General features: G+C 37.7%; 1 protein-coding gene across 1 annotated transcript in view; it reads right to left on the minus strand.

Moving 5' to 3' along the window:
• Positions 1 to 18414, minus strand: part of RHOBTB3 (Rho related BTB domain containing 3) — a gene marked incomplete at both ends in the record, with an annotated part of 47160 nt that overhangs the window by 18918 nt on the left and 9828 nt on the right. Inside the window, 4 exons of the mRNA XM_084232923.1 lie at positions 2404 to 2516; positions 8915 to 9280; positions 12110 to 12221; positions 15472 to 15626. Of these exons, the coding sequence (XP_084089049.1) occupies positions 2404 to 2516; positions 8915 to 9280; positions 12110 to 12221; positions 15472 to 15626 (746 nt within the window). The remainder of the gene's footprint in view (positions 1 to 2403; positions 2517 to 8914; positions 9281 to 12109; positions 12222 to 15471; positions 15627 to 18414) is intronic.

The raw sequence follows: 18414 nt of genomic DNA on the forward strand, positions 1-18414 counted from the left end.
TGTTTTGTACCCACAGCTGCTGGAACTACAGTAGTCTGTAAAAGGCTGGATCTCCCATCTGAGTTCTAAAGGCCCTCATCTGCCACCACCCTACCTGTGATATCACACTGCTGCTTGAGCTTGTGGCCTCCAGTAATAGTGCTTCTGCCTGACCTAAGGGTCTCCAGCCCTCCCCTGCTCCCCACTAGGGTTGGGGTTCTTTGTTTACTCTTTCTGTAATCTTTTAGACATTCATTTCTTCCAAGAACAGAAGTCCCGCCCCCCTCCCCCTCACCTATTTCCCATGCTGAATCTCAGAACCACAGTCTAGGTCAGAACTCTGACCTTCTGGTTAGTTAGGGAATTCAGAAAATTTTATCACTAAGAAATAATCAAGCACATGACTTGGTAAAAATAAAGGAAACCTACCCCCTGCTTTTGATTAATGTACTATGATGAAAGTTAGAATATTTTATGAGAGGGGGAGATACTATCCTTTCTTACAAGGAAGAAGAAAATACACACTAAAAATGATATCCACAGGCAGACAGAGAAACAACTGTGATCATACAAGTCCTGATCCTATAAAGTACATTCTCAGATCCTATACACAGTATACACATATTAATATACATCAGAGAAACCGGTGGAGAAGATTCAGGTGACTGCCACACAGAAAGGAGAGCAACAGTCAAAACACATTACAGAATTTTAGAGTGTGCAGGGGTTTTAGAAATCATCCATTTTATCCTTCATTTCATAAAAGTCTTGAGAAGACTTGCTCAAAGCCAGAGAACACACTCACAATTGACACATACATTTCTTGATTCCCAATTCAGTATTACATGCCTGCATTGTTCTCAATGAATAAGAGACCCTTATCCTAGGAAAGCACCGGAAGAGTGACTAGAACTCTTCACACCTCCTCTGTGCCAAGGACAGAATTGAGCTCAATATTATGGAATCATGCAGCCTCCCAGCCTTGACTCTCCCAACAATAATTCATTTCATTTTCGATACTCACGGAATGACTGTGTTCAGAATCAGGAACCAAGGAAAGGCTCAGGTTTAGAATAAATGGTAATACTTCTGTTCTTACCATTTATATAGGGGTTACAAGTTCTATATCATGAATACTAAGAAGATGTTCCTTATGTATTAAATACATATGTATAATATAAAGATCATGAATCTATACAAGCAAGGTTCTCTTGTCACCTATGCCACAAACTTGAAAAAAAATGGAAGGGCAAAAATTTATTGAGCACAGAAATGCACAAATGATAGGTGTTTTCAGTGATTCATAACTAAATTATTCTAAAGAAAATTTGAAAAACAGAGTGCAGCTTTATCACATTTCTACGAAAGCATTATTTATCTGAATTCTATTGAAAAGGAGCTACCATTTGGCCCTGTCACCTATAAGACTGGAAAGCATCTGAATACTTGCTTCATGCGCTATCAAAACAGAAGAAAGGTCTTGCTCTTTAATCCCATGTTACTTTGTTAAAAAGAAAAAAGACCATTTTTCAAAGAATAGTCAGAAATTTTCATTAAAAGCCAGTAGTTTTACAACATTAACTTAAAATGCTGGTAATTTAGGTTGTAGAATAGACAGTCATCTGTATAAAAATTAAGAGAATAATCATATTTTTTTCTATTTAGTATATATCTATATTCTGCTAGGCATTGCATACAACTTACCTTTTTATCTATTGTAGCCAATTTGTTTATCACAGAATCTGAAATAAGAATATACTGGCTAAATTTTGCAATGTGGGCATCCTAAAATTTAATAAATTTCTTTTTAAAGCTCTCATAACAGACTGTACAATCTAAGATACTAGAATTTTAACACGTCCAAGTTTATGATCATGTACCAAGTCTGTACTTTTATAGCCTTTAAACCTAATAAACCTAATAAACCTATAATTCTGAACCTATATTAGATGAGAAACTGATCTTTAACTGTCCATCTGATCATACAGATTTCTCAGAATGCTTGAAAAAGGTACAGACTTGCTCCTGAATCCTATTTGGACTTAATTTTTGATGAATGAGAAAGCACCCACTTAAACAAGCTTAACTGTAACTTGACAAATTCAACAGCTCTTCATTCTTGACATAGATTGCATATTCCCAGAGGTTTATGGGGATGTTACCAAGGATGGAATTCATAAATCAGCATTTTAAAGACATGACTCACACACAGTTGAATTCTTATGTGAATTAAAATCTGAGGCAGTGAGAAATAAATGGTGTTTATGTTTAGGATATTTAAGTGTCAAAAATATGCTTAAAGAAAATATTTATATATTAGTGATTCTTCTCATGACTCAGCATTATTTTCATCATAAGACATCTATCAGTTACATGTAGTTCAGAGAAACTGTGAGTGAACCAACTTGCAATAAACTAATTTACCTTTCCTGGTGTTTTTAAAATGCATTTAACTTTCTCAATTACATCTGAAACATCGCCAGAATCTTTCAATTTCTTCCTGATATCTTCTTCCAATTCTTCCCACTGAAAAGCACCTGCAAACAAATGAATATATGTTATATTTCTTTGTTAAATCAGATATTAATGTTTGCTCTTTTTTCATCTTTTCTTTTAATTTTTCTTTACCGAAGATGACACTTTCAGAAATCACTTCTACAGTTTGTCAATTTTTCTTTCCCAAGTGCATATCCTTGTAATGACACAAAAATGTTAAAGCTAATCTGAAGAGTCAGATGGGTGATTCAGTGATTTTCAGGCCTCAGGGAGACATTCCTGCAGCACCTGCACTCTTGTGGGTCTTTGAAACTTCTCACCTGGCCTTCATGATTACTGCAATGTGTCCTGGGGAGATGGGAAGAGATGTCCTGATTTGTAGCATTTGCTGTTTCTGTGTTGTAAATACTCCCATCTTGCTCAAATACAAGCCATCATCATGACATTGCAGAATCCAGAATTCAGGAGAAATAAACACAGTCGGCTCTCATGAGCTGCTCTAATACACGACTGCTTTGCCTATCTTTAAAAGCTCTTACTCTGATTTCATTGTCAGCTCCCCTTCCTCCTCAAATTCCCAAAGTTGTGTGGTCTACATCACTTGGTTCTCCTCTTCCTGGAAGAATGATTTTTAATTTAGAGATCACATACACTATCACAATCTGATAAATTCTTTGGATCATCTCTCCAGAAAAATTTCCATGTGCACATAGACAGTAAAGTTTGTATAAAAAAAGGTCAGGAGTTAATGCAAAAATCTTTTAGGTCAAAGAGCTTCAGATCAAGAAAATATACTCTAGGCCAGAGATTATCTACTCTGTGCCTTAAATTTACTGGGAGATCTTTTACTAGAGAAGGGCTCATCCTCAAGTTAATTAGAAGTTCTGGAGCTGGGGTCCTGACATAAATTTTAAAGACTTCCAGGTGATTCTAATGATTACCAAGTGCTAATGACCTCTGTTCTTCCCTTAGGCCTATAACGCATTGTCAATACCCTGGTAGGAAGCAAAGAGTAGGTGTAGGCATTTTTGACTATTTACTCTCATATGCTAAAGGAAATCACAGATATTATTTTTTTTAAAGCTTTATTTATTTGTGCATACAAGAACAGGGTACAGGCCAGAGGTGTGGGGGTATGCGTGAGAGGATTCACCAGAGACAGAGTGGAGAACAGAACAGGAAGACTGAAATACACTGCTGAGGGGAGCAGCGGGCGAGTCAGAAGTGGTCTGCTGTGCCATGTGGGTAGCTCCCTGGCTGGAGATTGAACTTGTGCTGCAGTGGCTGTGGATAGATTCATAGGTTGCATCTTAACTCCTTATGCCACCAGGAAAGCAGACAGATATTATTCTTAAAAAGTAAAATCAGGGCCTCCCCGGAGGCACAGAGGTTGAGTGCTGGGCTGAGAAGCTGCCTGCAGCCTCTGCAGCGCCGGTTTGATTTCAGGCCACCGGCGAGGGTCCCACATGGCGTGCAGACCTCTCCTGCCGTGCCCACTGCTCCCCTCAGCAGTGTCCTCCATCTCTCTGTCTGTTCTGCTCCCCGCTCTGGCTCTGGTGAATTCTCTCACCCTCCTGCACTTCAGACTGTACCCAGTGCTTGTATAAATAAATAAATCAATCTTTTAAAAAAAAGTAAAATTATATGAACTAAAAAACACCTACACAATAACTCCATTCATAAAATTATTGGAAAGCAAGCAAGCATCAAATCTAAATTTATGGGATTGGTAGCAGGTAAATACCTACAAGCTGCAGATCTGTTTGAGAACAGACATAAAAAACCCTGTAACAGGATAAAAGTAAGATTAGTTCATAAGGGCAATATAATGAACGTTTTCATAATTTGAAATGCTAATCAAATCATCTTTAACACTCCTAATAAAGCAGTAATCCTCAGACTGGGGTTTTCTTTTTTTCATATGGTGGTGAGAACATTTAATGTGAGCGCCACGCTCTTAACAGAATTGTAAGTGTACAATGCAGTACTGTTAATAGGAGGCACAATGTCATACAGCAGATCTCTAGAAGTTACTCATCTTTCATAACTGACTAGGATTTTCTTTACTACCTTCTCAAGATTTATTTGCTTAGACTCTTAGAGAGCATGATGTACTCATGTGTACTAAGTTGTGTTTTCAAATGCAGTGCAGAAAAGAGCATGCCACTGAATCATTCCAAAAGCTGGAGAATACTGTGCAAACTGAAGATGAAAGCTTGTTTCCACATACTCATTTACTCTGGAAGCATTTCAACAAGTGATGTGAAATTCTAAGAGCCATCTGTGGCAGGAAGAGCTCGAAGCTAAATTCTTGAGGCTCTTAAAAATATTTCAATTCCTAACCATCTGAGATGTGTGACTCAAGAATCTGCAAGCATAAAGACTGTATCTAGTATTATAAGAATGTGACAAGTAAAATCCATTTAAGGATTACTCTATAAGGACCAGGAAACTGGCCTTATTTTCAGACTACTTCCCCTTCAGCATTATTCATTCTCTAGTAGAAAATTAGCATGTGCAAAACAGACCAACTTTTACTGTATCTATTTACTCAGAAATTTGCATAGGAAAACAAGCTGACGCCTTACAGATAGGTGGGAAGTGCTAACCACACTATTAAACAAGCCCTTCCCAAATGAGGACGAAGTGTCCATGTTGACATAATATATACAAAATACCAAATGCTTAAGAGATTTTTCAAAAGTATGTTATTTAAAAAGAATTAAGGCATTCTTTGTCACTTGGTTTATTAAAAACTGAGGCAGGAGGCAGGTTTACTATGGTTTTTCAGTCCATGTTTGCTCAGGGCAAATATAGCCAAGGTGCCACGTTGTGGTGTCCACCTCTGTGTCACGCACCGGCACAAATGGCCCCTGTCTCCTGTGGTTTCCTACTGTAGCCCCTGGGTAGGCCAGGACTTCTGTGAGGCCAGGACTGTATTAACCCATCTTGTGCTCTGTTCAAAAGTTTTAAAATGTTCCATGACAAGAAATAAAACAGAAACCCCCACACCTGGTGTCTTTATTGAAATCTCTGAGGAAAACACATGCAGGTTGAAATTTTTTGTCTGTTGATAAAAAATGTTTTCCAAAAACCAAAAACCTAGTCACGAAACATCAATAAATATTTAGACTCTCAAGAGTGGCAATCTAGTTGATTTTTTTTCCTCAACCAATTATCTACATTTTCAAAATTGCTTTTATAGTGTGAATACAACTATAATTTTTTTAAAAACATAATTTAAACATAACAACTTTTACTGGAGTGTGAGGTTATACACTATAAATAACTAGAGGATAATTAATAAGTATCCCAGGAAGCATTTCTTTTCCCTTCTCCTTACCCAGCAGCAGATCTCTTTGTAGCCCCAGGCAATGGCCTACCTGAGGCCACCTCTTGCCTGGGACATGACATACAAGGAACCATCAGAGCAAAAATGCAATAGCTCAGAACCAGAGTAGGAACTCCCTGCCCTGAACTAGTCAGGGACTTACAACTCAGCAAGCTCTCCTCACCATCATTCCCCTCAAATCACTATTCCCAGGCTCACTTATTCAATAGTTTCCACCCAGCCTCTATGCATACTCTTTCCTCAACTTCAGGCAGGGGCTACAACAGGGCACTGACAGTCCCAGCCCCACAGAGCTCTGTATCAGTCGGCCTTACAGCTGACTAAGGCTGATAACCATGTCCTCTATGATTTCTAGGCTGAATCCCAGGCCCTAATTCTCTGCCTGTGGCTGGTTCCCAGTTCTTCCAAAAGCAGGCACTGCAGTCCTCGAGGCTGAGCATTAGCATCACCTGGGAGACTGCTCGAATTGCAGAATGTCATGTCTCACCCTGGGCCTACTGATCTGCACATTAACAAAATGCCAGGTGACCTGTACACAGTTTAAGGCTTAAAAAGCCTTGTCCTGTTGATGGACAAGCTGCAACACTGACCACATACTGTCAGAATGTTGGCCTTCCTGAGCCTGGTAGCCTGAGTGGTGGGGCCTCCTACGTGTCTTGCTTGCTCTAACCATCCTCCCACTATCACCAAGAAACAACCTTTCTAAAATCCAGTTTGATCATGCTTAAAATTCTGGAACAATTTACAAGAACATCAGAAACAGTTCCCACCGACCTTGCTAGCCTCATTTCCTTCCAGCCATCACCTCCCACTCTATGATGCAGCCATGGGAAATCACCTGTGGTTCCCAGAAAACAGCAGTTACAAGGGTTATGTTTTCATTTATACAAATTTCCCATTATATTTTATTTCTTTCAAAGAGCATTAAAGTGAACACACAAAAATCACCTATTAGTAAGTGACTCTGGGGGAGGCACTAGGGGAAGAACAGGATTTTTCTTTTTCTTTCCTTCCCAGTTTGTTCCACCTGCATGTATTAATTTTGCAATTAAAAAAAACACTGCCTAGGAAGAAGTTACACAAGTCTTGTCACTGGATATCCTTCTAGCTATTTCACTACTGCCATACTGAAGAGGATATAACTGACCTCAAAGTGTTCATATGCCTTTGAAAGTATTCAATGGGTACTGTGGCAAACTTGCTGAATAAGTCATAATTCCAATAGTAAAATCATTGAAAAGTCAAGCATTTTCTTCTGAGTTCTCTAAATATATCATTAATGACACTTTTTTCTTTGAACAAGTAAACATTTTGATTTTTCAAAATTAGTGTTAAATTCTAAACTGTGAGATTCTAAATTTAAGGATAAAAATCTGTAGTTGCAAATGATGTATCTAGTCTGCCTTATTCACAAGATGATTTGCAGCTACCAGAATCTATTCATTAATTCAGCAGACACAGAAAACCTGCCAAGTTAAAGGCGCTGTGCTGGAGTACTCTGCATAAAGGTTACACTGGCTTTTTTCATGCCAGTTCCACTGAACACTGGGTTTAAGACCTACCACCACATTCTACCCCCTCTCTCTTTCTACACACACACATCTGTATATAAATTAATATATATATACTCACACATATATAGTTAATCCACTTAATTCTTCCTGCTGCAATGGTACTTTTCAAAACCAACAATTTTTAATTTATAAAATTAAATATCCTCAACCAAATGAAAAATTAAAATCTTATTTTTCTCATCAATCATTTCAACTAAAGGCTACCAAAAATTTACATATATGACATACTTTTTTCTTTATTTGTAAACCTTTAACTTTCTATCCATCCTTCATTCTAAAGTATAAAAACAGATTTTAAATACTTCCCCAGACACATTCCAGAGGAATGACCTTAACCTAATATTCCATCAGCACACAATTTCAAGTGGAAAAAGAAAACTTAATTCCTAGGGCCTCCCTGGTGGTGCAAGGGGTTAAGATGCAACCTATGAAGCTGTCTGCAGCCACTACAGCATGAGTTCGATCATCAGCCAGGGAGCTACCCAAATGGCGCAGCAGACCTCTCCTGACTCGCCCGCTGCTCCCTTCCGCAGTGCATTTCGGTCAATTTTCCTGTTCTGTTCCCCACTCTGTCTCTGGTGAACCCTCTCACCCCCCACACCTCTGGCCTATACCCATCTTTAATTCATTTGCTTAAATGACTCTGATAAAACTTTGACCCTATAGAATATATTTGTTACTAAGTTTAAAAGGATAAAAGAAAAATGATTGATAATCTTAAAAACAGTGGCCCTCACTGGTGGAGCAAGGGGTTAAGTCTTAGTACCATCAAGCTATGGGCAGCCATTGCAGCACTGAGTTCAATCCCCTGCCAGGGAACTAACCTACATATGATGCAGCAGACCTCTTCTGTCTCGCTGCTACTCCCCTCAGCAGTGTATTTCAGTAGATTTTCCTGTTCTGCTCCCCTCTCTGTCTCTGGTGAAGCCTCATTACCCCACCACCTCTGGCCTAAACCCCAGCTCTTGTATGCATAAATAGAATACATCTTGAAAAAAAAACCAAAAACATAAGGACACACAGTAAGAAAAAAGAAGTCGGTCATAGCTAACCTTGGTAGGATCTCAGTCTTTGTATGTGGTTTCTAGTTCCTAAACAGAATGCAAAGACCCTGCTAATTTCTCTCCTCAATTCCCTCCAAAATCTAAGAGTCAAATAGAAGAGCAAATAGCTAGGTTTTAAGTTATAGACACTTATTTTCACATACACATGGAAAATTTTATTTCTTTCACTAGGTAAGTAGATTCTTGTATTTTCACATGTTGGGTATTTTTTTTTTAAGTAATATACTAACATACTTGCTCAGGTGTGAAACTTTCAGAGTTGAAGAATTTCATAATAGACACGTGGAAATGCTACATTTACTTTTTATAATGCAAATGAGAAGCTCATGAAAAGCAATTTTTTTTTACAAGTAGATTAAAAATCAAGGCAAGTAAACTTGGAAGGAAATGGAAGCTTGAACAAATTTTGAAAACTTAAAAGCATGGACCAGAGCCATTTGACAAGATACCTGAATAAATGAAGCGCAGAATGTCTGATAAGCAAGAACAGAAGATGGCGTCTTTAACGATGACTCGTAATGGTGGGTTTCCAGCAGACTCCTGGCCAGCACCTGGAAAGACAGCATCTCTGTTTATAGCAAAGAGATCCTGGGTAGTCCGGATGATGCTGGAATCCTGAATGTCCGCAGGACTCTTCACATTGAAAAGCAGCATGAAAACGTGGCTAACGGCACAGAGAACAATCTTGTGGGCCTCCACAACATCCTTCAAATCTGGGTTGTAGAATACCACATCCACACATTGGCAGCAGAACAGCAAGTTGTTTAAATCAGAGTTATAATGTGAGGCCTCTGCCTTTAAGACAGGCATTTTTTCTGTTTCAAAAAAGAAAATAAAAATAACAAGCTATTCTTTAGGTCTGCAGACTTCATTTCAGCTTTATGTTAAACACAGCAAACACTATTTTTTAATATTATTAAGTTGAATCATGAAATTATCAATATTTGGTCATTTTTGATGTGCAAAAATAGCAATTTTGTAGAACATAATCTAATATATAAACATATATAATCTAATATTCTGGAGAGTGTAGAGTTTCACAACACAGATACATAGCAATGCTATTTACTTTTATAGTACAAATGAAAAGCCCATTCATGCCATAAAGGCCAATAATTAACATTTTGTGTATCCCAAACATTATTTGTGTGTTCCAAAATAAAATAATCCTTTAATCACTGAATTTCAGTGTCATCATTCTTTGATTTCAAATGATTTAAAAAAACAACAAATTTTAAGTTCTAAAGAGCCCAGCCTTATATCCAAAGTCTTTTCTTCCTAGGACTGATGTGGGGTGGAGGACCAAATGTAAAAACTCAGCCTCTCCAAGCTGGGGCTCAGGGTTTTGGACTGTATTGCTTGAAAGTATCTTGACCACTTTATTGTAATTCTGAAGTTAGTATTTCTTTCTTTCACTTAAAATAGTGTTTTCCCAGAACCAGCATATTCCCCTCAGCACACCTCAGTGTGTTGGTGAGACTCTTAATTCCCAAAAAGAGAATGTAATGTTTGATCACTAAAGGTAGATTAGTCCTCAATCAATTCAAAATAATCACACAGAGGACCACATCCTAGGCCTTCATCATAGCCCTTCATTATATAATAAAATGTGTGCTAACTTTTATTCAAAGCTGAGTAGAGGAAAGTGTTATCAGTAAAGGAAATGGTTGCTGGGATGTTATGCAATCATTTCAGTGAAATACAGATTTCTTTAGCAACAAATATTCTTTATTTTATTTTATTTTTTATTCTATATTTTAAAGCAAAACTTGAGTCTATAAAGCAGAGAATAACAATGTACTGTAGGGACTAGGCTCCTTCTGAGCTGCACCAACCCCTTCTGCCCCTCCAGTGCCTGAGGCACCTTCACAGAACCTTAAAAACTGAGAACAATCTGAAAGCCATGTGCACCAGAGCCCAAGATCTATCCTTGAAAGAAGTACCCCAGTTCTTGTATGCATAAATAAATAAATCTATTAAAAAATGAAAAAAAAAAAAAGAAGTCAACACCAGAACGAAGTGTACCCAGACTTGTATCTACCTGGGCTCCAGGTTACATTTCACATGATACCCACAGCTCTGTACAGAAGAGTACAAGAAGCAGCCCTGTGATCATTGAGACTGCTGATGCTGATGGACACTCTGGAAGGCCCTGTCCTTTAGACACCTAGAGTGCCCCAAGGAAGACGCACACAAAAAATTTCTTTTAGCACTAAATGAGAAGAAATGCTTTGCTTTCTTTTTGAAACAGGTATGTTTTCTCTTCTTGAGTAATAAGGACTAAAAAATTACCTATTTATAGTACTAATTTGGCTATTCTCCACCCATCTTCTCATCCAGGAAGTATTTAAGCCTCAAGATTTGCTATGTAACAAACTACATCTCCCCTTTCACTTTGTACACTAGGAAGTTCAAAGACAAGTGTACATATTTTTTATGGCCTTTATATTTACATTCTTAAAAAATTGTTTCTAAAACATTAATTAAATATTAACTTATATTTTCCTGCATTTTTACTCACATTCCTTCAACTAACAAATATTTACCAAGTACCTACTTTACAACAACAAATGAACCTGGATAGAGTACCATTCTTTTTTTTTTTTAAAAGATTTATTTATTTATACAAGCACTGGGTACAGTCAGAAGCTCAAGAGGGTGAGAGAATTCACCAGAGCCAGAGCGGGTAACAGAACAGGCAGACTGATGAAATACACTGCTGAGGGGAGCAGTGGGCAGCAGGAGAGGTCTGCGTGCCATGTGGGACCCTTACCGGTAGCCAGGGATTGAACCAGTGCTGCAGAGGCTGCAGGCAGCTTTGCAGCCCAGCGCTCAACCGCTGCGCCACCAGGGGAGGCCCTGGATAGAGTACTATTCCATTTCAATCACAAAATTATGTAAAAATTTCTGACAACAATTAATATTATTTATTTTTAAACTTAATTGGCCTTTAACCTTGTACTATGAACATTTTCAAATATTCAAAAATGGAAAGAATGATACAATATGCATATTCTTAAGATTCTGAAATTACTAACATTTTATTATCTTTTGCCTTAGCTCTCTACTCACCCCCCACACACAAATGCACACACTCCTGCCTGCGCCTGATCCATTTAAAGGTAAGTTGCAATCATCACAATTTTTTTGCTCTAAAAGCTTTCATATTCATCTCCTAATAAGGACATTCTTATACTAACTACAAACCATTATCATACATAAGGAAACTAATAATAATTTCATAATATCACCTAATTTCCAGCCCATGTAAAATTTTACCCAATTGTCCTAAGAATATCTCTTAGGTGTTGTTATTAAACCAGAAGTCAATCAAGCTTCATGCAGTGCATCTCATTAGACTTTAATCGGTAACAGCTCTCGAACACTTTCACTTTTGGAAGAATCAATGAGGCACAAATTATTAACTCAGTATTCCTCAAAATATGGTACAAGTACCACCTGCTTCAGAATCACTTGGTAAGCTTATTTAGAAAAGAGATTCTGGACACCATCTCAGATTTACTGAATCAGAATGGCAGGTGAGCTCTGAACATATTCAAATTTGAGAACAAATGCTCTAAGACTTGAGAAATGATCTACAGCAAATATCAACTGAATGTCTAAAGATCGGTGAGTAAATGCACCTGGTTGTTCAAGTTGAGGTGGTCTAATTCCATGAAACGAGCTGCTCATTTTCCTTTTCTTCATTTTTTCACTTGTTTTCTGATTTAAGGCTTGAATCATAAAATACTCCAACTAAAAAACATGAATCAATTTTTAATTAAAGCTCTAACAAAATTATGTATTTGCCATGATTACTTATACCCCCAAATCACATTTGCCAAATATTTTAATGCCAATACCATGTATGCATTTGTAAAAACTTTTAAACAGTTTTTAATTAAAAATAATAAATCAAATGAAACAGATTGTGCCTTGTGCAAACACAAATAAACATAAATAAACTAACCCTTCAAGATGAAACTGTTTATTCTCTTGAATAATCAAGAAAGTCAAGCAGCACTACCATGGGATTGTTAATAACCATTTCATGGGCAACTGTAGCAGTTAATTCCAGCAAAATTCTGAAGTTGACCTTCAGAAAGAGATGTGGCTTTTTGTCAACAGATGCTCATCTCAACTAAGGCCATTCACATGCACAATGTTAATTTTTCTTGAATAAGTTAATTTGAAAGATATGCTTTATTTCATAAACTAAAATTCTTCTTCATTGTTCAAGGCCTGAGGCAAAAGTACAAAGGAAGGTCCATGTATCACACATGTAAATCTTTAAACATTGTAAATCACAAAACCAAATTGTTCTGTAAAAAATATTTTATCTTCCTGCTTTGACAAATATGTCATCATAAAAGCCTGGAAGGTCAGCTTCAGATTTATAATCTCAGACTCTTCCTCGAAGTTTCATATAACAGAGAGAGAGCTGAGCCCTGACTCCTAGGCCCCACAACTGCCCCTCCTCACTCCCTGCTCCATCCCACGCTTCAGGAGATTTGGACATCACGAGGACATCCATGCCACATGTCTGTGCTCCATCCACTCTCCCCGCACATTCCTAATAAGCAGTCACCCCTTGGCCACCTCTCAATCCTAACATTATAAACACCAGCAATCCAGAAGGCTAGACAAAAAAAAAAGAAAACAGATCTAGGACCAGCTAGCAGGTAGGAGCATTCTAGGGTCCTGGGTTTTGGTGCATGGTGACAGTCCTGTTCAATAGAACTTCCTGATTTGTGTGAACAGAAATATTTTGTAACATATGTTTAATCAATATAGTCATGAACCCCTAGCCACATGGAGCTATTGAGTAACTAAAATGTGGCTAGTGCACCTGAGGAAGTAAACTTTTAAAAAATAATTTAAATATAAAAAGACACATGTGGCTAGCAGCTACCATTGTTAAGGTCTAGAAGGGACTACGAGCTCTCTTAAGCACGACCCCTTGGCTCCAACTCTAGCCCTGTGGGATGGGGTGCAACCGGAGGAGGGCTAACTGGGGCTTTCTAAAGATTGAGGGCATGTACCCTGCTTTTGTATGTGTCTAAAGGTAATAGCACTCTTAAACACAGATTTTATTTTTTTATTTTATTTTTTTAAAGATTGATTGATTGATTTATACATACATACATACAAGCACTGGCTACAGTCAGAAGCGCGGGAGGATGAGAGAATTCACCAGAGCCAGAGTGGGGAGCAGAGCAGGCTGAAGGACTGAAGTACACTGCTGAGGGGAGCAGCGGGCGGCAGGAAAGGTCTGCGCGCCATGTGGGGACCCGGGGAGCAGCCGGGGATCGAACCGGTGCTGCAGAGGCTGCGGGCAGCTTCCCAACCCAGCACTCAACTGCTGCGCCACCGGGGAGGCCCCTTAAACACAGATTTTAAATGCTCCTTTTAATCTGACATATCATTTCCGTTAACATTCTTGCAAATGTCATTATTTTTTACTCTCAAGATGTCAGTGGTACTTAACTATTCAAGAGTCTGAAAAGAGCTCTTTCTGATCTTTTCTCCATACTGTCATTAAGTCTTGATTCAAGTAAAAATCACCATGTTTTTCTTCCTACTTTGACTCTCTCTTTAATCCTCATCATGCCTCCAAACCCTACATGCAAACTAAGTGTTAGGAACAAGAGAAATAGAGGAAACAGAGAGAGAAAAGAAAGTGTAAGTTGGAAGGTGGGAAGAATGATCCTGAGAATTTCAGGCCCTGGAATGGGGAAACAAGAAGACCTCAGGCTCAATAGCACCAGGCCCCTCTTCTCCAGCAAAAGAATCCAAATGATCTTCGTTCCCCCAACTCTCTGGGTATTTCAGGAAAATGCAAAATTCTTAGACCAAATTAAGGGTGCGTTTTTTAAGCTGCTATAATATAATCTTGACCAAAAAATTAGATTCCACCCCGTCTACCTTTCTACCCACTACTTATATCTACAAATCAGACAAACATTTCTCATAGTGATTAATGATATCCACATAGTAAGTATATCTTCCCTTAATAACTGTATCATTAATGTACCTTTATGTTAGTAGTAAATAATAATCATTTCTATTCGATAGAAATCAGAATTCTAATTTTACTCAGTTTAGTAACTTTAGAATAAAACATTTTTAGATTCATCCGTGGAAATCTCAAAATCTCAGCATGAGTTTACATAGGTAACACTGAGATATATTCAAAAGGGTACTTGATAAAGAGCTGGAGAACTAATGGAGAAGTCCAAAGGAGGCCTGATTAATGTAGAGTTTGCGTTGGATTAAATCTCTTAAAATATTTACTAGATTTGTTTACTGAGAGGAGTCACTTCTTAGAGAACTGGAAAGACAGGTTCAAAGTCAGTTAATACTAAAATGATACAACTACGTGTCCTCAAAGACCTAGCAGTCCTAACATTCAGGTTAGGTGCTGTGAGCTAAGATAGGCTTCAAAATACTTGCAGGATCCGATAAATGCCACTACGACAGAGCAAGCGAACCCTAGTTCCCCACATAGCCCACAAGACGCTTCTTGTTTAAATAGTTTCTCTTGAGATCTATGAGATCTACCAAGATCAGGAATACATGAAATCTTGCCAAAGTACATATAGAGGAAGAAACACGATTCTTTCAAGTAATAGATATAAATAAAGGAGAACTTCCAGGTCCTGCTGGTTCAGGTTGTAAGCCTTGTGAACTATATAAGGATTACCATTAAAACTGACAACACACGTTTGTGTAAGTCAACATATTTTTGATGTGTGCAAAAAAGACCAATAAAGTATTGCCAAATGGGAAACTGTAAAATATCAAATTAGACAACAGGAAATGTTTCATTTGGGGAGAGAAATAAAAATATATCATACTCTGATAAAACTCTTTACTCTCATTTTATTTCTCAAGGGTAAAACCAATCAGGCTCTTAAAACTAAAGTTCTAATTGATGTTCTGGAAAACAGCTAACGAGCCTACCTGCCATATGAACTTAGATTATGTAATAGGAATTTCCACTTACCACTCCTCCAAAATACTTTCCTATGTAGAAGTCATCGAGGCTGTGGAGCTCCAGGTAGGTAGCTCCTAGCTCTTTAGCAAGCTGGATCCCTTCAGTTGTACTAACACAGCTTCCTCTGTCTGAGGTACACAGTGGGCATGTGCAAGGTAATTCTTCTGAGAAAATGAATATGAATAACAGAGCTTTGAAATTAAACAGTAAAAAGAGGTAGACAATCTGCATATTAAATAACAAATTAAGATCCTGTACCAGAAACACAGTTCAAGGGCATTTACCACAGCCATTACCCATCAGACTCTGAATAAAAAATATCAACATAACAGAAAGGTCCTCCAAATAAACAAGCTAAAACTGCAAGAAGAATAAACAGTCCTTTATAGAAGAATTTTAAAACAGATGAATGGATATTATTAAATCTAGTCTAATAATTAGGCTAATCAGAAAGTAATAGCAGGCATTCTTCCTTTTATACAAACTTGATATTCCAAATATCAATACAAATTTAATAACTTGATTTCCCATGGAAACCATGGAATACAGTGGATTGGTAGGTGTTCATTTTTTTTGTAGTAAGCTTTAAATATATTCAACAAGTTTGAACAGACCTTACACTCTTAAAGAATTCCTCAATTTGACCTGAATCTTTAAGCTTGCAAAATTGCTATTCTCTTTGGAGATTTCATATAAAGTGTACTTTTAGTAATCCAGACATTTATTTGACTCTAAAGCATAGGCCAACTCCAGAGACCAAATTCAATTGTCCTTTATCTTTTTCCTTGGTTGAGACATCAAAAAACTAAAGGAATAAGTATTTACTTTAAATGTGATACCCTAAGAGTGATGGCTGTACAATGTACAGATCTAAAGCTAGAAAGGTGGTAGATCAAGCTATCTATTAGAATACTCCCTAAAAAGGTTAAAAATACATATTCAACACTTAATTTGTCAGCTAGCTTTGTTTTGTTTTATTCTTCAGCATAGATATGTCATTATTCAAAAGGCAGCCAAATCCAAAGTGGGGTATATCCATTTTTCGAACTGCGTGTTGTTGTAGGTTGGCTTCCCTGGGAAGTAGACTTTGAGATGGAAATTGGTGTGCAGAAGTATTACTGGGGGTGAACTTAGGAATAACTCTCTTCAGGGTGAAGGAAACAGGACTAGGGAGCAGAAAAATACATACTACAACTGAGACCTCAGCAGACCTGACATAGGGCTCTAGCACTTAGATGGCCATTTAGATGGCTCCCTACATGGGGAAAGGCTGCTGGGCCTTTGCTTATCTGAACCAATCAGTAATTAAAGAAGGGGATAACCTTGGGGATAACCTCCTATCAGCAGTGGGTGGTGACCTCAAATAGAAGCGATCAGTTATTCCAACAACAAAATGGTTTTATGTGGAAACTAACAACAGAATAGAGAGCGTGGCATGTGCACTTCCTGAGTCAAGGCCTAACAACCCCTTATATAACCTCTGGAGAACTTCCTTCCCAGCTCCACTGCAGGGGAAAACAGCATTACATCCTATGGGAGATACCAGTCAAGTTGGGTCCTGTACTTTGCTAAATTACACATGTGGACACTCTCCTTCTAGCCTCCCAACTTCATTTAAATAGGGTTCTGAATATTAAGGCTCACAAAGGTAACATTGGCAATGGGACTCTGCTGTGCACCATCAGCAGCCAACAAGCTGGGTAACTGAGGGAGGAAGTATGGCGGCTCTGAAAGGACATTTAAGCAACTCTTCCCAGCATACAAATTTCCTATCAGTGAGCTGCATAAGGATGGAAAACATCTAAGTACATATGTGGTGTGTACCAAAGATACTGAGTCATATGTACACTACATAGGTTACTAAGGAGAATACACATTACTTAGATTTTTATAATGCAGACACCATGTATTCACATTCTCATTTTACAGAGGCTTAGTGAAATTAAGTGACTTGCCTCCTCGTGTGTTAGAGATGGAGAAACAACAGTAAAACTATTGCTTGTGCACCTGATAAAGGGACATTAAAACATAAAAATATAGTTGAAAAAAAGGATTATTAATTCTACAGATACAGAAATTTTAAGCTTGGGTTCTTTCAATTATGCCATAAACTAATGTAAGACTTTGCTTTTAGTTTTTCTCAGATCATTTTAAGTTTGGAGCAAATAAAGTTTTCATAGAGAATTTTGTCTATCTTAAAAAATAACACATTGTTATTTTGCATTCTTCACAAAGCCTTCCTAAACAGTGACTTTGATCTTTGAAGACAGAGGCCTTCTTATGTCTACAAAGCATTCCTTATGTTGATGGAATGGAGTGGGTAGGCAGATCATCTCATTAAATTTTATTTGTAGACAAAAATAAAGCTAAGTCAGTAGTGACTCAAGTGAAAAATTAAGTGAGCATAATGTAAAATAATTTTCAACAAATAACCGTGGTTTAAGGGAAAATCCAACTTATTTCAGGTTTAACCCAACAGTGTGGGGTTTTCCACTTTATGCAGCCATAAGCATCTCACTGACATTCTTCAAAACTTCCTTTTTATATAATCCTATAGCTCCTCTGTGTCACAGAAGACATTTCTTTTTGTTCACACATACCCCAAAGGTAAAAATGGTTAGTAATTATATTATTGGGGATAGTCAAAGAATCAACAAATCCTTTATGGATTAAGTAAACCTACATTGCATATTTCGTCAGGAGAAGTAAGAGCACCCAAAGTAATTTTGATTGTGGTCCTTCTTCAGTTTTCACTCCTGTGATCCTACCTTAGGATCACAGGGACTCTGAAAGAGATTGCTACACTGCTGCTTAATACTACAGTCTTTATCTCACACATTGTCTTTTGTTATCAAAATGTCTATTATTTTTAAGCAAATGCAGTGTAACACAGGCATTCAAATGAATAGCATCTCTTTCAAAGCAGTAGCTTTGAGAACCTACAGGGTAATT

Source organism: Talpa europaea (genome assembly GCF_964194135.1).
Source record: "Talpa europaea genome assembly, chromosome: 5".
Classification (NCBI taxonomy): domain Eukaryota; kingdom Metazoa; phylum Chordata; class Mammalia; order Eulipotyphla; family Talpidae; genus Talpa; species Talpa europaea.